Below are 22680 nucleotides of genomic sequence, written 5' to 3'. Positions count from 1 at the left end.
GCTCCCCACTATAAACTAGAATGGAAACTTCTTCAGACCTTTTAAAAAAATATCCAGGCTAATGAAATTTCCATCAGCACCTTCCTCTTCAGACTGTTCTTCCTTGAACGTGGCAATTCATCTTTAGTTTTCCTTGTCATAATTTCACCCCAGTTCTCCTTGCACTGATATCATGCTGATACTAATGACTACTTTACACCTCCAGTAATGCCATTATTTCAGTGAATTGTATAAAATATTGTGTATAATATATTGTTTACACATATGTTTAAAATATAAACATATGGCATTTTCCAGTATTTATTAGATATGAAATATTCCCAGGAATGACAAGGTGGATATAACCCAGAATCCTCACTGACCATTGTGAAGGACCAGATATTTTTCTGTATATTGTTACTTTTCTTTATTATTTTCCCTCAGGGTTTACATACAAACCAAGATGAATTTATTATTTGACTTTAAAAGGGTGACACGCATTACATCAACTGCTGAAATGCCAGACAAATTGATTAAAAGCTACCTCATACTTTCAAACTAATAAATAAGCAAGATTAGAATTAATAGCTGGGAGTACATTAGCTTAAAGAATTCCTCTTTGTGCTATTTCATAGTCAGTGCTTACTTTAGATTAAAAAAAAAATTGTTAGCTATGGTGGATTTCATCGACCAATTGTTCATCTCAATCAGTAGTGCACTCATACATTAAGTAGAAAACACTCCCATTACCACAATCATGCTAATTAACTCCAGTGTGATCACAACCATTATTTAAAGAAATGCCAGTGAAATATATAGTGAAACAATGTTTTAAATTACATTTAAAATCACACATCTCATCCAATAATAATAAGTATATAAAGACACATAGATGCACGTCTGTGTGTACATAGTACAAGTACACAAAGAATAAAAGTTTGTTTGGCAAAGATCTCCACTTCTCAACCATTTCAGTGTCCTCCTGAGACCAAAAGAGGTGGACAGCTGGGAAAGCAAATTACATGTAGGCACATTTTGTGCTTGTAAGGATATTTCAGTTTTTATTTTCTGCCACCTTACTGGTCTTCTGGTAAAAGCATATCCAAACAGAATATTCAAATGAGATTATGAAATACTGCTGTTCCAATATTTTATGGTCTTTACAAGAATCTATAAGAATTAGGGAAGATATCTGAAATTGATGATCATTGGCTATGTTTTATTCTAGTATTCTATCATTGGTAATATACATGAAATAGCTTGGTCTTTTAACTTGGGAACACTCTTGTACAGGAATAGGACTGTGAAAGTGAGCAGAAGAAAGGAAAGAAGGACAATGAAGACAACAAAACAGTAGTTGTGGTGCCAAACATGAAACCAAACTCATACTGCTTGGTGTTATCCAACAGAGTGAGTGTACCACTAAAACAGAATTATCACTGCCTAATTTCATAACTGAGTAATTTGCAGAGTGTACAACTGAGAGCTGCTCAAGTGAATGAATGGTAACTGAGCCTTTCAAATTCAGCAAAAAGGAGGAAAGCATTTTCTTTTGTGGAAATGACAAGGGAGCACAAGAAGGCAGACTGACAGGAGTGAAATGCAGCTCCTTTTGAAAACTTCTTAAATGATTAATATCATCAGAAAACCCAGGTGGTTCACAGCAAAGCTCCACAACTTCTTTATGATAGGGGCAAAAGGGAAGGCAGGTGGAGAAATAAACATGGAGCAGTTCCAAGGTGAGCAGTAATCCAGGAGGGCATGGTATTGTTTTCTGTCCCAAAAGCTCAGATCACATCTTTCCTGAACCCTACAGACATGAGTGCAACCATGACAGCTTTATCAAATCTGGTTGGTCTCTGGAATTGAAATAACTCCAGGCATTCTGGGTTTAATATCATGCTCATGGTTTGGAGATTTCAAAGACACTGCAACAACAGTAATAAAAGGCTTTGGACTGTCAGCAGCACTGGGAAACCCAGCACCAAATACAACTGGCATCATGGTTGCCTTGAAAATAAAAGCAGAAATAAACTTGTGAGAATGTGAATTCTGTGCCTATATTTTTATAAAACCTACTTTAAATAAGACAACAAAGCATTTCCTCTCCATTTCTTCCACAACCACTGCCCTGACTCAGCTATGCTCTTATTTCCATTAATGTGAAGATAGGTTATAACACCTTTCCTGAAGCCCATTTGGAGTGGCAGGGAACCTTTCACAGAATGAGATAATGTTTAAGAGAAGAAAATTTGGCAAAACTTTAACCCACATTCTCCTGATCTTTCAGCTTAATAATTCATACACAGCTGAACATTGAGCACAATGCAGTGCTGCATATAAATCACATAACAATAATTCTTTTTGTCTGGCAATATATAACAAAAATGCAACACAGGCTGCTGCAAAAGGGTAAGTGTACCACTAATGCATCACAGGACCTCCAGATTTGCAGCAATTTTTTTTTTTTATGCTATAAGTGAAAGGCCACCTCTGACAAGCAAACTGATTGCTGGCAGAAAAAATACAGAGGAAGATACACCACATAATTTAGCACGGTCAGTGCACTGCTGCTACCTGAGGAAGGATGCAGAGATTTAATTAAATTCTTGCTGCTGCTCCTTTGGTTTCCTCCCTGACAGGCTGCATTGCATCAGCTCCTGTGCACCAGCCCAGGTGGGAGTGGTGCAGGAAATGCTCTCAGTGAGAGCATCAATCTTATGGTGCCATGTCCTAGCACTGTCTATGCTCCCTTGAGATTCAGAGAGAACCCCTTGGTTCTCCTGGGTCCCTCCAATTTGTCCTGTTAAATTTAACTTCTAGCAAAGAATCACTTAAAATACATCACTTAAACAAAATCAATTTCTTTCCAGAATAAACCTCACAATTCAATACATTGCCTGCCAGAAAAAACCACACAATTAGAATAAAACACCAACACTTCTGTTCACAATTTGGGTATTTCCATTTGACAAAAGGAGGCTTCTCAACATACTCTGCCAACAAGAAACACATCACCTGCCCACCATTCAGATAACATCCATCCCCATCCCCCTCTCTCTGGACCTCATATAACTGCATGGAGAATGCCCCTCTGCTATCTACAATAATAAAACAGTCTCCCCCAGCTTCAATTAAAATTGAAGTAACTTTTTACTTCACCTCCTTGTTCTAGCTGAGCATCTTTAGGAGCAGGTCAGCAAGACAGTCCCTTTGGATTCAGAATCTCTTCCCTGTCAACATTAATTCATCTCTCTGTTATGGTTTCACATTGGAATTTGTTTCAAATGAGTAGAAACCATTCTCTGAATCCCATTAGATTTATAAACCAATTTTTCACCACCGTTACTTCCCTGACATGTGAACTGTCTGTATGGCTTGCCCATCAAATTAGCTCTTCAGAGGTGCCACCAAAGCAGGATGGACTAATGGCTTTGTCTTCCCTAAAACTTCAAAATATTAAAATCTCCTGTAACACCTAGGAAGTACTGCCTACTTATATTGAGAAAAAATGGAAGGAGGTTTCACTACCCTAGAAGTAATAGACCTTTTTATTTATGTTATACCAGACTTATTCCTATACTTCAGAAAAGTTCCAGACAGGAACTAACATTTTTCATGTTGGCCAGTAAGCACTCATATGGGGTGCACTATAAAAATGTGCTCTACTGTGTGAATGAAATTCAGTTCAGCTTATCCATAAGCAAAACAAAGATTTAGAAAGATATCATGGGTTTTTTTCTGGCTCTTATTAGGGGGCCACACATGATCTGAGATAAATATATCTTAATAATGACTTACACTGAGAGATCTGGTACAGAGGCGTTCCCACCAGAAATTTTCATGCTATAAAACATACTGGCTTCTGGCAAGTAGTAGATCTCCATGAATATTGCAGGCATATGAAATACTGCCTCTGTAGTCAACATCTGCCATATTCTTTACTATTTAAAAAATCCTGAAGCTTTCTAGTGTATTCTTTATTTAGTGTTGCTGAGTCCTTCCTTCTCCCTATCCAATCCCCTTCAAAAATCTCAAATCATCCCCCAAAGGATAAGACTGGCCATGACATGAGACAAAAACAAAGATCAGAGAAATTCTCTTTGAGTTGTCTTTTGATCTCTCTCTGCCTGCTGTGCCTTTGCCAAACCCCACCCTGGAGGCATGTCCAGCAGGTCCAAACAGCAAGTCTCATTTCTCTCAGCATTCTCCTCCCAAAATAATCTCCTTTTTCACATCCTGATGTTAGCACACAAATCGGATTCTGCTCTGTGCTCTTTTTTTTTTTTCCTGTCCCACATTTACATGTGCCTATAAAAAAACCTAAATTTGAATGGTTAAATGACCTAGTGACCCAATTCCCTACCCCAAGGGGGAGCACACTCATGACTGGCATTTCAGCGTGGCTGCACAGCCCTGGCTGTGCTCTGGGGCTGCTTCTCTCCCCTTTGGTTTCCAGTGCACGACAGAGCAGTGAAGCCTGAGCAGAGCCCAGCACTCAGTGTGCACTGAGGGGCTGTGCTGAGGCACAGATAAATCCTGTGAATCCTTTGGGAAGGAGCCTGGAGCAGGGAGGAGCAGCTCTCCCCCTTGAGTCAGAAAAGGTTATTTTTTCCCAAAGGACAAATGGTCTGAATGCATTCCTGACTAGGTAGTATTTATCTGAGCCACTTTTTTTTTGATGGGAACAAACACCTACTTCTGGCTTTTAAGAGGTTTCAATTAGGTCTATTTTAAACCTAAAACAAACCCAAGAAGGTCTATTTTATGCCTGAAACAAATTCCAAAAGACACCTTTGATTTTTAAGAAGTTTCAATAAGGTTTATTTTAAGCCTAAAACAAACCCAAGAAGACAACAGAAAATAAGACTCAGGTACCAGACCCTTCCCCACTGTGGAGCACTGCAGGTTTCCAGTCCTTCCTGCACTCAACTTTGATATGTGGGCATTGACAAATCCAAGCTCTGCTTGTCAACATAAATCTTGGCCACTGGCAAAATAACCAGGAGCCAGAAGCCAAACCCCAGTGCTCTCAGCCATCTCTCCTCCCCAAGCAGGAACACCCTTCATTGCACCCCCAGTGCACTCACTGCAGCTGACACATTCAACACCAAGGCTGCACATCCCATCCCCTGGTCCTGAGGAGTCACAGCCACCCTTTTACACTGTGCACTTCTGAACTGAGCCTTGACATTACTCCAGTGGAGGCAACAGCAGGCTCAGCTCTCTGCTTGCTGCAAAGCTGGGGATCTCAGCAATGTCACAAAGACTCACCTATGCTGCACAGAAAAAAAAAATTAGCACTGACAAAATCTCATGAATTGGAAAAAACAGCCTGATAAAAATGAGAGTTGTATATTAACGGGAGCCAGTGCTATTGTTCTGGAGCACACAGTGGTTTCCATTCTATCAGCTGCATACTAAAACAGGCAGTCATGCTAAACTAACATGTGTGCACATGCTCACTGACAAGTCAGAAACACCTCTTGTCTCAGTTCCTGACTTCTTGCAAATTCTGCAATTTCTTTCTCTCCAAACAAGATTCATTTCAAATGTAAAGGCAGGAGAAGGCTGATTCTGCCTGCTTTTCTCATGTCAATCACAGAATTTCTCCCCAGCTCAGGAAAGCAGGAGAGAGCTCCGTGTTTCTGCATGTGGTTGGTGCTCTGAACCAGACACTAAACAAAGATGCCTGAATGCCTCACACCAGAAGCCTTTTCTACAGTGACACAAAGCAGTGCTTCCTTGGGATTTGGTTATGCAAAACCAGACCTCACAGACCACAGCTATGGAGGGCAATATTAATGGCTGGGTTACAAGCACTGAATCAACAAGTGAATTATTTATATGCACATTAGGATTTTTTTGTCCCTATTCACACATGTAATTCCAAAAGTACTCTGCAAATCCACTGAGGTTGCTCTATCTTTATACAGGGGAAATTGAGACCTGAACACTGCCACAGGAAAGTAAATTTCAAAAATAGGTTTATATACAATAAAAAGATGGTTGAATACTTTCAATCTATATGTAATCAGTATAAAACCTCTGCAATAGTCTCATCAGGCAGATCTAGTTTTTAGACAATTCAAACACCTGATGAGGGACTAAGAGAACATCCTTCATCTGGACAATTATGGATCCATGATAGGGAAATAAGAGAGGCACAATCACACTGCCAAGCAGCTTCTCTGAAGTGTAGAGCCATCAGAATGGAGTCTCCACTCTTCAGAACAAGTTAATTATAAACAATATATGTGAAATTGGAAGTGTGATTGTGTTCTAAATCTGGTGCAGCAGAGTGATCAATGGAACTCAGTCTATTTCCTGAAAATTTGCACAATAATAACAAATACTTAAAATCTGTCCTTGAAAATTGTTTTGCTCTGTTACTGCATAAAAATCCCCAATATTGGATTAATCTATATCAAATTTCCTCTTTACCAGTGCCTGCAAAGCAGCATATTTGTGATTGGCAGCAATGTCATAACCACTTGTGCCATTCTCCTAAAGCCATCACTGGCTGGCCCAGAGGCAGCAGCACAGCCTGGGGCAGCTCCTTCTACTGCACTAGAACAGAATCACAAAGTAAAAGTGCTGATACAATTCACAGTGTCACTCCTGTCCCCCTGAGCCTTCCCATTATCAATAGCTACAAGAAATTGAAGAGTACCAGTCCACCATCATTACAAATGAGAGTTGGACATTGCTGCAATTAATCTTCTGGAATCGATCAGGTACAGTTTGATAACCCACTGACCTGCCAATAAGAAGAGCACAGAGAAAAATGACCAGAAAGTTTTAAAAGCCTTTAGATGATGATGGTTTTCATCAACACAGACAGGTCAGAACAGCAGTGGTTTTTTTGAGTGGGTATATTTCACCGAAATTGTCAGAGATAAATACCTTTTGTTTCAGCTCTAGGTTTATTCAGTTGATACATCAGTACCATATTGAATATATTTATAGCACTTGTTTTATATAAGTATAGTATATCAGTGCTATAATTTTCCAGTGTTCTCTTTAAGAACTTCTGAGCCTTAAAAAAACAAATCCCAGGATTTATCTTCTTTGGAAACATTGCCTGTCTTCTGATTCAAAAAGAAATTAATTCAAAAATTTCAGAATTCACCACACAATAGAAATTCGGTTTTCCAGAACCTCCAGAATTAAAAATATCTATTTCTTAAATAGCTTCATTGTCTCCCTTTCTGCCATGGGAACAGCATTATGCATTTACAGGGAATTAAGGGATGATATTTTAAAGACACAAAAATAAACCTACCCAAATAAACCAGTGATAGAAAGCTAGCTCCTGGCAATTGTAAAAAAATGCACTTTGCTGCCAAGACTTAAGATTTTATAGGGAGCATTTAGATTGTGAATCATGCTGCAGGAGGTTTAATGAAAAGATCCAGCTGTCAAGTGATTTTGGAAGAGAAGAAATAGGAAAGAAAATTGCCTTGAGCTGGAGGAGAAATACACTGAAATGCAAACTCAAAGACATGGCATAATAGGTACAGCCCATCACAGAACTGCCAGGAAGATCTCTGTGCCATTATAGAGCCTGTCTAAAAAGAGATTCCCCACTACCAATAGATCATGGAGTACCACTGGCCATCAATTCAACTCCATTTCTTCCACAAGATTTGCCAGGCTGCTGCTACCGGAGTCTCCACATGTGCTCTGAGGAGTCCTTCCTTCACACCTCCTCAGGGAAAACACATCTCACACGCCCTGCTTCTGACTTAGGTGGGGCAGTCCAGTCCCCACAGCCTCACATCTGACCCAGGCAATCTGCCCAACCCCTCCTGTGCAGACCCATTTCAGTTCTGCTCTTGCACTGCAGATCAGTCCTGAGTCACCCAGAGGCTTCATGCTCAGTGGTACCACGGCTCCCATGATAAACTATCCAGCCCCTGGGGATGCTGTTAGGAGCTTCTGGATCCAGCAGGGCCTTGGTAACCTCCACAGACAGCCCTTGTATTGGCAGTTCCACTGCTCTCTGCTCTCTGTGCCTGCCAGATGCAGCCAGGAGGAGAAACCAAGAGTTCTGGAGCTCCTGCACCACGGTACAAAGGCCTGTGTAATCTGCTGCCAGTGGGCATTTTTCCCTCTTTGTCTAGAAGTGAATACATTTACATAAATTAACAGGAAAATGCAGATAATAGCTTCAGAACTTGTTAATGGCCATATAAAGGATGATGAAAATAAGAGTAGGACTGATTTTTTGTTGCCTGTCTCATGCTTTTGTTATTTTAAAAAAGATTTGGTACTACTGAAAGTACAGTTATTATTGCCAACTTTGAGCATATTTCTCACCAGGTTTAATTGTCTGCTTCTCCCTCTTTTGGCTTAATATTTCATCCTTCATAGGATTTTAGTCACCCAGATAGGTTGTAAAATCGTAAAAATTGAAACAAAATAAAAATTAAAAAACCCACCCTAGGACAATGCTTCCGAAGTGCTCATTATCAACATGGACTCTTAATTTATTCCTAGCTGTTTTACATCAGTACTGAACTTCATGCCAAACTTTAGAACAACGACATCCAACAGAGCTGGAATTTGTATGGGAAAGCACTAGGTTTTTATCCTGAAGGCCAAACAAGTAGCTGTTTGCAATTCAGCTTTGGCCTGACTATTCCATTACCACACATAGTTTTAAAGCAGTTTAAGTAAAACTATGTGGGACTGAGAGGTCACAGAATACTATTTTTACCTGCAAAATTTCTTACTGGATCCACTGGATATTTCACATGACAAACAACGTAACTATTTTTTCAACATATTTGCACCTAAAATTCTCTTTATCTGCAAGGGCTTTTCAAAAACTTTGAACTTCCAGTATTTTAGGAAGAGCACAGTGGAGGAAGAAATATTGGAGAACAAATTGCTTGTTAGATGAAGAACATCATCAGAGCTTTGATTTCTTATAGCTGATTCAGGCCTTTGGCTTTCAAGGTCTCTGCCAAAAGCCTTCGCTTGTAGAAAATACATTTATCTCCCTGAGATGAATAAAAGGAAGAACTGAATCTTAAAGGAGCTGTGCATGTACACAAAGGTTAACCATGATGGTACAAAGCCAGTGTTCAGGTGTTTCATCATCATCTTCCAAAGCTGTCTTGGAGGAAGGCAAGCACAGACACCCAAGAACAGGAACACTGAATGGCTTCCCAAATGCCAGAGTGCAAAGTCCAGCATTTTTCTCGCATTTTGTCTGGCTCTTCTTCTTTGCAATAATTCAAGAGTTCTGCTGCACTGCATTTATGCCTTGGCAAAATGGATTCCATAAAGCTTTCAAAGTCAGGAATAGAGGATCCAGCCTTGTACCTACCTCAAATCTGTGCTAGACACAAGGCCTGAACCAAGAGCTGCTGCACTGGACAAACCCCATGAACTCTGATGGCCACACTCAGCCTCCAGTCAACCCTCTTGCTGTGTTTGATAAGAAGGGACAACCCCACACATTTTGAGCCAAGGCTGTTCAGAACATGTGCTTTGTTGTGATATTTCACCTTGTAAACATCAATGCCTTTGGATTACCATGAAAAACACACCAACTATTGCATGCAAACACACACACACAGGTACTAAATGCAAACCCAGTTGTAGCTGTGAACTTAATGTGGCCCAAGAGCCTTGAGAACAGCTCCAAAGATCTGAGAGCAGTTTATCCCACAAACACAGATGACAAGCATCACCTTGACTTAAACCATTGACCGCCCAGCTTCGCATTAAAAACAAACAAAAAAAAATATTAGGGGGGTTGTTTTTCTGGTGACCTTGAACATCGTGGGTTTTGGCAGGGGTGGGAGAACACCATGGGACGGGGAGTGAGCCAGCTTCCACTTCTGTTTCATTTCACTGCGAGACAGTGTTTGGTTAGTGTGGATGAGACACAGCGGCTCTGTTTGCCATTAGGCTCCAGGCTCTGCAGCGCATTGCGAGTGCCATCTGCAGGTGGAGATCCGCACTGGCTCCCGGCCGAAACGGGGATAAACCCGAGCCACAGGAAATCCCAGCTGCACCTCCGAGGGAAAAGCTCCTAAAGGCAGAGAGGCTACAGAAATGCTCCTTTCAGACTGTTCACAAAACCACTCAGACCTGTGGCAGCAGAAAGGCAGGGATTGTCAGAGCAGCTTCCCATGACATTTCCTAATTCTGAGCAGCACAAAGGCAGCAAGGCTCTCTGTGTGAGCAGGGGAGGATGCTCAGAAGGCACCTGAACCTCTGATTGCTGGGACTGCCAGAAGAGAGGAAAAGGATACCGGGAAGAGGATAAATGCTTCCAACACGTGCAGGTCAGCTAGATAGTGCTGAAATGTTGGGAGACTTTTCCAGCTGGAAGGCATGCTGTTCTCAGGATATAAGCACTGAATAAGGAAAAGTTATAGAGCCTAAAAGGAAATTATCTTTTGATTTGTGACTGTAACTGGCTGGACTACAGTTATCTGACTTGCAAATAATAATTCCAGCCAAGCAAGGAGGCCGTCACTGGAACACTGTAGCTACATCCAGAGCCATATTCCTTTGGTGATGTCTTGATAATGCCTGGCTACGAAACCTCAGTGCATGGCAGGCACTGTGCTGTGCCCAGGCTGGCACTTTCACAGAGGCAGCCTGCAAACAGAACCAGCACTGACTGAGAAACAGTGGCAGGTATGCACAAGATAACAACCTCCCTCCCAGGAGCTCAGGCTTTTTAATCCAAATTCCAACATTTGCCATCTGTGCATTCCATGTAGTATAAATACAGTCAGAAAAATTGCCAGAGCTTTGTCTAAACAGCAGTTATGAGAGAAAGAGACCCAAAATTACATTTCCTATTGCCCGCAACACAGTGCTGTAAAATCACTGACATTTTCTGAGCACAGCTGTATGCAGGAATGTGATCTATTTGGGCCATGCCTGATTGAATCATTACATCCAGATTTATCAATCTGCAGTTCCTAATCAGACATAGAGGGAGCATGTTCCACCTCTCAATCTAGTGCCATGGCAGGTCAGTCAATCACAGCATTTCTCAGCACTGCAACGCCAGACACAACACTCTGGTTTACACACAGTAAGGCAAAATTAGGAATGTTTTGCCCCCTGCTAAAAATGTCAAGAAGACTCCTGAAAATTGCTTCTAATCTGACCTTTGCAAATGCCCTCCTGAAACAGCAAGAGATAAGAACAAATATGTCAGAGCCAAAGAAAGTGGATTTTTAAGAATAAATTTATACTGTATGGCAGGCTAAGCACTTTTATCAGAGAACTGCCAATAGGAAATACTATTGCTTATATTGTCAAGCTCACCAAGTGTGTCAGGAGAACACGTTATATATATATATATATATATTTTTTTTTTTAAGGAAAACAATCATAACTGCTTTTCTTACTATTAAAGCTAGTAAATAACATCCTGATGAGGGGAATAGGTAAACTCAACAGCTTTTTTGGGGCGGTGGCATATCTGCTTTATTACATGGTTATATTGGGAAAAAGTCCTGCCATTGGGAAAAGATGTTTGCTAGCTTGAGAAAAATAACAAATATTTAAATTTAGAATTAATTTCCAACCAACTGTAAAGTGTTAAGCATCAAGAAGGGACTTAGGAAAAATAAAAATTGGTCATAATCCAAGTAGAGAGGAGATTTGTTCCCAGCTGTAAAATTACCCCCACTAGAAGCTTCTGCAAGAGAATTCCAGGTGTGATAAATTTATGGACTCTCCTTTTACCCTCACTATTACTCTGTCCAAAGCAAAGAGCATTATATTCTCAAGTCCTTGAGCTCAGATAAAGCCTGAGACTCCTTTCACTTCCCCTCACTGTGTGTCCCCATGTCCATTTGCCAGCACCACATTCCTGTGTCACACTGCAGACAGGCCTCATAAATTAGCAATGATATCTTCATGTGAATGCACCAGAGCAAAGTGTTTCTGTCAAAGCTGTTGGGAAGGGACCAGGTTCAACTTGTGTCAATTATTTGTAATTAGGATGCACCATAAACTTCATGTTCACAACAGTCCAGGCAGAGCAATGAGCTGCTCAGTGATTCTACCCATCAGCTGTAAATGAGTCTGATTCAGAGGAACCCAAGAGGTTCTATAACCTCAGAAATGAAACATTTTCTTTCCTTCCTTCCTTTAAAACACCCACCTTCACTTGAGCACATGTGGTCACCCAGTGAACAAGATTGATTTGCTCTGAATTTGGCCTTGGGAAGTGAAAGGAAATGTGTCTGAAATTATGCTCAGAGAGATGTGCTGAAGTGGTAGAGAAGGAGGCCTAACACGGAGGTTAGAAAACTCTTCAGCAAAGTAATTATATTCTGACTTACCCTAGCACCTACAGGTGACAATTGCACGCTGTACGGTTCCCCAGCCCTGATGAGGGGATGGATCTCCCAGTTCCATCAGCCCATGCAGCAAGCCTTAACGAGCTGCTGCTGTTTCCATGTGCAGACAGTTACATGGCTTGATTTCACCTCCATTGTCAGGACTCTGTAATTTTTCTGTCTCTTCTCACCTGTTCTTAATTTGTTTCCTACATCTTTAGTTAAGAAGTACTCAGAGAGGAGGTAGAAAAACATACTAACTATGATCCAGAAAATGTGAGATGAAATGGGAATCATGAAGATAATGTATCAGAGGAGGGGGATTTAGAAAATAGTAATGACACAAAAGACATGAAATTACCTTGTTTCAGCTCCTGTATATTATATGATCCTAATTTTCATTTTCTAGCCCAGTATAGCATCCAATAACAGCAGACTTGAGCACTCACTCTGGGAAGAACCCTAATATTGATTTTAGGATGAAAACTAACACTAATTTGTGCTTTTGGATGAGGCCTTGCAGAACCATGATTTGCAAGCTCCATCCTAAAATCCATTTTAATAAATTTGCAGAAATCTAAGTTTTTTAGAAATTCAAGCCTATTACCAGAAATCCTAATTGCACAGGTGGTTCCATGAAATTTTAGAAACACACCAGTGCAGAACTGCTGCTTTCAAGCTGTGAGATTTGTGAAAGGTATGTAAGGATTTCCCATCACATCTTAATGGTAACATTGAAATTCATTAGCAAGCCAAGAAGTGGGATGTTCCATCAAGAGCTGAACATCTAATAAAAAGAAGGATGTTGGTAATTTAAATTTCCAACAACATAGATAGGAAAAGATTTTCAAAGGATTGGTGAATAAGAATAATATTAGCAGAATTAAATATGTTGAACATGGTTGAGAGGCACATAGGAGAAAACATGACAACATTCTACAGATATTTCAGGATTGTTAATTCATCCCATTTCCTGGGATTTATCCCCTTAAGGGAGATAAATAAGACTACAGGGATAAAAACAAGGGAATAATAATAATAGAGAAAGAGATTGAGAGAAATATAATTGCAATATAAGAGAGAGGAGAAAAAAAATCTCATCAGTAGCTGCCATCAGGCAGTGAAATATTTCCCTGAGGAAACAGTGAAAGAGGTATGTCCCTGTTACTGGAAATATCTTAAACTAAACTAGGCCAGCACATGGGAAATGTTTTGCAGAAAACCAAAACTAAATTCTAGTAAATTTTTATCTTATGCCACATTGAAACATTTGAGCAATAACCTGTCCTGTGTGTATCAGGGGGACAAAGCATTTTATACATTCTGCTTTACATGGATCATCAGGAATTTATCCAGAATATCCAAAGGAGAAGTACTTTTACAGATTATCAGTTACAGGTAGTAGGTGTTTCAAATCTACCCCAAAATGGTGTAACATGATCTGACAGTCAGAGCTGAGACTGGGTAATTTCTGACCATGGATACTTAGAGGGGAAAAAAATCTACTGAATCCATGGAAGAACTTAAAAAAGGTCCTCTTTCTGTTAAATTCTATAAATAAGGACAGGATGTCATCTACTATGATTCCACTTTGAGGAATAGTTGTAAGATTTTAGCTTCATGACAAATTCCTGGAAAAATCTTGCTTACAGTGTTCTATGAGTTAGATTAAAATAATAATTTCTACCTGTAATGATTGCCTCAGTCCAAACCAAAAAATCCCTGCCACATAATGCACTGTAGGATGGGAAGGGTACTTGTCCTTACTGCAAACTCTGGTGTTTCCTCTGCTAATTGACAGCTGCTCCCCACCTTATGCTTAAGGCCATCAGTCTCCCCCTAGGAGTTAGGATTGATTTTTCCACCACTCTCACTCAAAACCATTCTCCTCTATGTCCCAACAGAAAGTGCTACTTTCCTATAAGCTGTTTGTGATTTCTCACGGCCTTTGAGACCTTTCATGACCCAGTGTGATGATTATCTGATTGTAAGTCCTGCAGTGTGCATGCTGACTTCCAGACCTTGGAGACAGGACCCTGGGCAGCTCCAAACCATTGAAGAGAGCAGCAGAAGTGTGTATCACCAAAACAGTGACAGCTTTTTCTGAATATGCAAAAGGAGCAACAAAAATCAAGCCAGCAGAGGTGTCTGGTTCAGACTCTTACCTGTGCTACCTCTTCAAAATCATCATGTCTCTTCTGCAGTGCTCGTGCTCTGTGTAGAGACTTCCCCACTCCGGTGTGTTTGCTCAGAAAAGCTTCCCCGTGGTTTTCAATCCAGTCCAGGACCTGCCAGAAAAGAAGAACATCCAGTTATCTCTCCTGCCTCAGCAGCACAGAGAAACCCTGTGAGGGAGAGGATGGAACAGCTGCAGAGGACTGTCTTGTGCTTGCTATGGGTGAGCACAAGCAGCTCTGTCAAAATCCATTCTAACTGGAGAGAAGATAAATGCTCATGGATGCTACTGCTAAATGAGGTTTATTGAATTTTTGTTATTCAATTTATTTTGAGGTCTAGCTTAGTTATTGGAGTCTGGCAGATATTAAATATTTACTTTCACATAGATGACTTTTGGGGAAAGGGAATCAGAAATCTGGAATCTTTTACAAGAAGTACCCTCTTCTGATGAGCTTGTGTAAACTGCAAGACAGCAACAGCTGATTTCACATCTCAGTGTGAAACTCATTCCTGAGTTGTCCCAGGAAATTGGCAAAAGACCAGATGTTGTTGTGAGGCTCTGATAACCTGATAGGCCTAATTAACAAAAGAATCCTCAGCATTTACTGAGATGCTAATAAAGATAATATAGGTTTTTTTTGTATATAATGCACTTGGACCTAATAAACTCACAATAATCTGCATGCATAGAGAAATATCACATTTTTGTTTCCATCATAAAAGACAAGAAAGCTGGCTCTTTAAAAAGCTGAGATATGGAATAACAGAGTGAATAAAGTAACAGCATAAATAAAAATCTGTGAGGACACAAAGCACTTAATCTGCCGTGCAAACAATGAGAAATATTAAGCAGTCAGTCTGTGGCAAACGCAGGAAGAACTCTGAAAGGTCCCAGTCAAAGCTGAAATCACCAGAATTGTATACATGTATGTGTCAGCATATTTGGAGAAACTCTCCCTTACCCTGAAGAAAGGAAAAGTCTTTAGAACTAGAATAACTGTGTAATAATTCAAGATAAACATTTAACATTTTAATTGAGAGCACAGACTGTGTAATTTACTCTACTGCCAAAAATTAACATCCTGAGATACAGGTAGACATTAAAGTTACAGTGACTTAGTTGAAATAATTTAATTATCTCTTAAGAAGCTTGAAGATGCCATTAAAACTGCAGTTAGGAGTGTTTTCTAAATTAAATCTTCAGATTTCCTAATTGTGCTTTATTGCCAAGCTGTATTTTATTCTAGCTAGGAAAGGACTGTAACTCATGAGTCCAATAACTATTCTGTTCTGTTAAAAGCTGTTTCTGTTCACTGGGGTAGCTATAACATGTTAGTATCTCCTTTTTTAAAATTATTTTTATTTCACTAGTTTAAGATCAATATTGATGGAAACATTATTTTCTATTACCATGTGCATGTCCTGTCTCCTTATCTCCTCAAGGGCACAATTACACACCCAACAAAATAAGCAGCAAACCCAGGTCATGGAGAAAATGAAATAAAACTCAGTACAGCTACAGCAGGCTGACTGTGCCAGCTATTACAGTCATTATATGGCTGGCTAAGCACAAGATTCAAAATGCTACCTGGAGGAAGAATAGCCCTAACTGTCCCTGTAGAATGATCTGTGTAACTGTTAAAATCATAATAGTGGCAATTCAGATGGGTTTCATCTGAGCAGAGCATTGGGAAGGAGGTATTTGAAGAGAGCCACTTCCAGAGCCCTTTCCACACTCTTTTTTGCTGAGGATCAAACTCTACCTAGAGCACAACTAAACTGGGAAAGCAAATCCTGCCCAGCCAAGATCAGGGAAAAACACACTTGAGAGTCCACTGGCAGGGAATGCTGATAGTTTGTATGGGATACCCTAGGAAAACATGGGAAGAAAGAGATGGAAGAATGGTTTGAGAGGGAAAAGGTTGAAGAAGCAATCAGGCAATGATTTAGCAAAGTTTTGGGATGATAATTGCTCTTTCTCTAGGCTAATTTGTATGATGGGAATCTGGCAAGATGATTACATTAGTGAAGTTAAGGTCAAGCCTTTTAAAAACTTTCAAAAAGTTAACTTAATTTTTAAATAATAAAATAAAATCATTAGGGCTCTATTTTAAAAGGGAAAACAGACATTTCAAGGCAGCACTTTGAAAATGAAGTCTCCTTCTGTAGGTATATTTCCTAATCAGAAAATGTGAAAATTAAGAAACATCTCATAACTTTATCCAAATTAAATCAAAATCTCCTTGGGAACCGATTCTTTCCCAGCAATCCTCTTGATCTGCACCCATTTTACGTGAACACAAAATGTCAAAGGAATAGTAAATCCATTACTTTAAGGAACTATATCTGTCCTTGAAGCTAGTTGAAAAACTTCTAGATTTTCACATCTTTTAAACTGTATTTCTTTTAGCAGAAATGAATGAAGATGAAATAAGGATGACTTTGGTAATAATCAAAGTATCGTTAAAGTTGGAAAAGAACTTGAAGATCCTTGACTCCAACCCAGCACTGCCAAACCCACCACTAAACCAGGTCCCTAAGATTCTGCCTGTCTTTTGAATACCTCCAGGGCTGGTGGCTCCACACTGTCCCAGGCAGCCTGAACACTGAGGGATGCCCAAACTCAGCAGTCCCTGAGCCCTGTCCTGTGCATCAGGAAGAGATGAGAAGTGTGAGCTGGTGACTGCGACACAGTGCGTGGTACCAGCGGTGACAGAACACCCCGACTTCTGCATTTGGCCCAGGCCATGTCCAACAGCCCCACTGCTCCTGAGTGGGTGACCCACTGAAGTGCCAAGGGAATCAATAATCTTTGTTACCCTGTTACCACTGTTGTTGCCATAGTGACTCTTAAAACGAGGTTATTCTGAAAACTGAAAATAAATTATACCATTTTACACTTCAAGCAGTTGAGAGTCAGATCTTGACTCAAAACAGTACAAACCTGGTATAACTCAAAGGGGTTAGTTTAACTCTTTGATAACAGAGTTGTATAAATTCCAGAGCAATTCCACCTAATTTATTCAGCTTTAAATGAGGCCCCATTTCATATAGGTGCATAAGCATTGCCTAACTTTAAACACATGGACAAAGCCTCTAAAATTGTGTGGTGAAAGAAAGCCAGGCAGTATCAAGCTGCCACTATGAGCGCTTTCTTGCTTGCTCTTGAGGCACTATGAGCTAACTAAATTCTGGTGAGATACTAGGAATTCATAAGGCACTTCAAAACTCACAAGAATGAAACCTTATCTTTACTTTCCTGCAGCTGCTGTTATGAATACTCAGTAGGTTGAAGGCCCTGCATGTCTGAAACTCCTATTCCAGAAGCTCTGCCTTTGCCAAGCCTGCTTTTTGTAACCAAGAAATGCATTTCAAAGGTTCATGTTTCAGATCATACTTTACATCCAAAGCTTATTACAAATGTTTTGTTCCACTGCGCAGCAACAAAATCCAATCTTTTCTATCAAAGCCCTTCAAAATTGTACAAGCCTAGTTAGTAATACTTTCTGGATGTACCAGATTTTGCAAATACAAGACAGAATCTCTTGATACTTCATTTTCTTCTAGTAGAACTAGAAGCTACACATCATATATGCATTTATGAGCAACACAGCTCAAAAAAAGATGTGCTCTCAGGTCACCCACAAACCACTCCTTTATTGGGAGGAAAAAGTGCCTTTAAGAGATACTTGGCACATTTGACAGGGAAACCACTGACTGTGAGGAGAGGCAGCAGCCAGTGTGGGATTGCCAACTTCTATCCACTGGAATTCCATCTAGTGGATAATCCTGTTCTGTGCAGGATGGCATGGCCAGCCCAACCCCTGGCCTGCTACCAGGCCCTCCAGGAGAACTTGGTGTCAGCAACAGCACCAGGGAAGGCAGAACAAACACTGAGAATCAGAAGAAAAACAAAATGAAAAATCCCCCCTAACTCACAACAACTCAAGGAGACTTAAGAAATACTAATCCTCTGTAATGAATAAAACGCAGACACAGTCTGATTTAAATCAGTTTCTTTTTGTGTTCCAAATCATTGCTGAAAATAGATTCCTTTTCCCTATTATCCCTGGCCCTGTCACAGCAGAGTAATGTCAAGTAAAGGTCTAGCTGAGAAAATACACTGAAATACAAAGGAACTTATCCTCTAGCTTTTCCTGCTATTAATAATAGTTTATAATAGAACCCAAAACAAAACTCAGAACTCAGCCATTCTCATCTGTGGTTTCTGTTTCCTAATAAAAACTCCCTTTTTCACTTCTTCATTATAAATTTATGTTGGTGGCACAATAAAATATTGTTACAAAACCTTTTAAAGATGGGGATCACACCTCATGTTTAAACCAGAAACATCAACTTTGGCTTCCTCAAAATTATTTTTATTCCCAGAGGCATCTATATCTGACTCTAAAACTCAGATCTTGTTCCCACCAAAAGCCACAGTGAAATTTCAACTGCCTTCAGCAAACATTGATCAAAGACCCCACATGTGTCAAGTTAAGAGGCAGGAACTAATTGTGCATCCAGCAGGATCTGAGCCTCTGGACACACATGTCAACCCCATGTTCTATTTTCCATATAGCAATGTGTGAACATGTGTAGTTCATAGGTTGCAGTGCACAGGTTGAAGCAGTCCCCATGGCCAGGTAGAGCCCTGCTGGTGCAGCTCTGGGAGGGAACAGGGCCTTTCTCTGCCCACTGCCTTTGGTCAAATATGTCAAATCATGGAAGAGTTTCAAGAAAAAAAGTAGAAAGCAACAAGGATTTCACATCAAAAGTGGACTGGAATTGGAGTGATTTGGTTCAATGCCCAGCATGGCAGTTGAGCAAATTACTCAATGTCCCTGCCTCCATTCACTTTTCTAAAATCACATTAATTACATTGGCAGTTGAAAGAAGCACGACTGACAGAGAAAGCGGAAGCTGCCTTCCACTTTAAGTTTTTGCAGCCTCTGTGTGGTTCCAAATTTGGTTGGGGATTCTAGGAACCTTTTACACTGAAGGAACATACTGAAATATTATAAATAATAAGCAATGTGGTGGCAGCTGTACAAAAGGGAACAGGCAATGCATTGAAAGGCAAGGCTTTAAAATCAGGTGCAAGCTGCTCCAAAACCACTCAGGTACAATGCCTAATTGCTGAATGTATACCTACAAATCCTGAAATACCATAGCTTGATCTGCCATGCAGCAATGACTAATTCATCTTCAGAAAATAATATAGCCAGCCTAGCAAGTTCTTCTGTATTTAATTCAGCTCAGACTCTAAGTAAAAAGAGTCACTAATTTCAAACTGTCTTAAGACATGGTGTTGTCCACTATCACCAGACAAGCAGCCTGAGGTTTCAGAAGGGTTTTTTGGGTTTCTGTTTGTTTTAAGGTGGAATTGAGTGAAAAGAGCTACACTCATTACCATAGTCTGAACTGGACAAGAAGGATGAACTTTGATACTTCTTCAATCCTTTCTCAAGAAAGAGCTCTCTTAAAACAGTACAACAGACAACGTTCCCTAAAGTCAGTTAAAAAATTTTGACCACCATTTTGCCTTTCCTTTTCAGCACAACTTTTCCATGTTGTATGTGTGGACTCAACTGTGCCTGGGTCTCTTTCAAAAGCCAGAGAACTAATACAGCTGCTATTAAGTAGGAGTTTTTAATCATTCCCTGCTTTTGCTCTCTAATTGTAGCTATTCCAAATACCACGACATAATTAAAGAGGTCTTTTGAAAAGAAAAAACATACAGTCCCATTTACCCTTGGAGGGAAAAACAACCTTACAGACCTATCAGTATTTTGCTGTATATTGCAACTAAATTAATGAGGGGAATTAAATGCAGAGCCAATTAAAACATTTTTTTAAAATTTCCTTTATTCCCTTGTCTAAATTCAACCAAAAAAAGAAGTCCCTATGAAGTCAGATTGTAGGTGTTTTTATGAGCTTCCTGGACATTATGTGAAACTTTCACCTCTGCACAATTTTTCATTTGAACAACAAAAATCTAACCTTTGTAGTTTAAAGCTCCACTAGTTTGTCAAAACAGAACATCAATGTTCTGTTCTTGGCAGTGGGGGCGGCCTCACAAAGCACAGCTGACACTGCTGGACACATCTGAGTAAACCATACAGCTACTGAGACATGTGAGTCCAGAGGACTGTCAGCAAGTCCTAGATTTGCAAAAATACATGCATATAGTCTTATTCACACTTCTCACTGCTTCCAGCACCCCCAGATATCCTACAAGCCCATCTGGAAACGGGTCTGTAGGAGTTTATCCAGAGAAGACAAGTCTCTGCAGCAGGATCCTTGCTCATCAACAGCTTCTGCAGTGGAAAACACTACAGAATAACAACTCCCCCAGCAACCCCCTTCTTAGAAGTTTCTGTTGCAAAAATATGCAAACTGGTTATGAAAGGCCTGCAGACTTAACAGGATGACTAAGTGAAGGCATCCTAAATATCTCCCATAGCAATGGACTGCACATCTATGAGATGTTCACAAGTTCTCTAGCAGAGGCTCAGAAGTTCATGGGGACTTGTTGCAGCATTTCTCTCATTCCCCATCCATCTCCAAGAACTTTCACATTACTGTAGACCTACAGACCTGGGCAACAGTCACAATTACTCATCTGAGAATTCCAATCTGATTATCTCAGATATGCCACCCTCCATGGCCAGCACGGCTGCTCCACTGATGAGATGGTGAGGGACACACTGCTCCCACAGAGCTGCTCCACCTGAACTCTTTGCCTTTCCACAGGCTTATATGGCAAAAACAACCTTGTGTCTGCTTTCTGCAGATGGCTCCTATGTACTTGTACGGTTCTTCACATCTATAAAAGCATCATGATGATTTGAAACTGATAGGAGCTTGGAGAAGAGTGAGAATACAATGTATTCAGGTCTCATCCACCTTCTTGTAAAGAAAAGAATTGGTCCCAGCTCTAGTAATTAGCAAAATGTAGGATTTAGCTATGTCTCTCTTGGAAACAGCACGTTCAGTTCTGGGCTCTGGCAGAGCTGGCTGGGTGTAGGCTGGGCATTTTGAGAGCAAGACTCATCCCTTTCCTCTGGGCATAGCCTGAGGGCACGCAGCCCTAGCCTGCCCCTTCACTAAATGCCATCATCTGGGATGTGAGCTCCCCAAAAGGGAGTGGCAATATACACCACATGCCTCTCTTACCCTGAGAAGGAACTTCCTTCAACTTCACATTGCTTTCCTTTGGTAAAGTTCACATTCATCAAACGTACCCACTTATCTTTCATTTTCTCGATTAAATATTTTACTTCATAAAATTTGGCAACTGCCTCTCTAAAAACATTCCAAGTAAGAGAACAATAGACAGACAAATGAAGAACTAATGTTTCTTCCTAAATGCCTGGATTGTTACTAATGTTCCCAGATTATTGTTTTTTTAAGGAACTCAAGAAAAGGAGAAACATATCTTCAAGTTAAAAACCTTGTTGTATTCTTTAAATGCTGAACTTCTTTTAGACAAAATTTCAAAGCTGAGTGTAGGTGGAGAAGCTATAAATAACCACATTTGTGCATGTTCCTTCTGTACAAGACACAGAAAATGTGCTCTGCATCAGCATAGAAAGATGCTGCTGTGCTCTGCATGAAGCTTCTCCAGGCTGACAGGTAAATTATTTCTCTTGCAGTTATGCTGCTGGGTTCCTATTTGTGAGTCTTTCCTGCAGCTCTCAGGAATCACACCTGGCACTTGGCTGCAGGGTAATGAATTGGCAATACAATTTATCAAGTCTGTCAGACTATGACCAATGGTAATATTCAGAAATTGAGAAATATTTTCTTATTTAAAGCATATAGACAATTTTAGTTATTGCTGTCCATAGCACTAGTTAGAATGGTGATTTTTCTCCTTCTGAGACCAAGACATTTTTTCACAACTCTCCCTTTCTTGTCCCATATTTGTCCTTCCACATCATTCTTCCAGAAGCAGCTGCTGGGTCAGACATGGCTGTGGCCAGCTCTAGTCCAGGTCTGGCTCTCCCCATCTGGGCAGTTTGCTTGGACATAATCAGAGTTTCCTGAAAGAATGTCACAGATCTCTCACAGCTCAAGGGGATGGGAAGAACATTGTCCAGGCAGAGTTGGCATTGAGGCAAAGGCAACCTGAAAAGCTCTTGATTTTTTGCTCAAGCAAACCTCCACTTCATTTTCTTCTGTTTCCACCACT

General features: G+C 40.3%; 1 protein-coding gene across 8 annotated transcripts in view; it reads right to left on the bottom strand.

Moving 5' to 3' along the window:
• KALRN (kalirin RhoGEF kinase) overlaps nt 1–22680 on the bottom strand; it is a 462312-nt gene that overhangs the window by 198960 nt on the left and 240672 nt on the right. For all 8 annotated transcript variants that reach the window (XM_058028572.1, XM_058028576.1, XM_058028573.1 and 5 more), the window contains exon 10: nt 14471–14593. In XM_058028572.1, coding sequence (XP_057884555.1) covers nt 14471–14593 — 123 coding nt within the window. The remainder of the gene's footprint in view (nt 1–14470; nt 14594–22680) is intronic.

This window comes from Melospiza georgiana, chromosome 7, assembly GCF_028018845.1.
Source record: "Melospiza georgiana isolate bMelGeo1 chromosome 7, bMelGeo1.pri, whole genome shotgun sequence".
NCBI lineage: Eukaryota > Metazoa > Chordata > Aves > Passeriformes > Passerellidae > Melospiza > Melospiza georgiana.
This window is presented reverse-complemented; position numbering and strand designations above follow the sequence as displayed.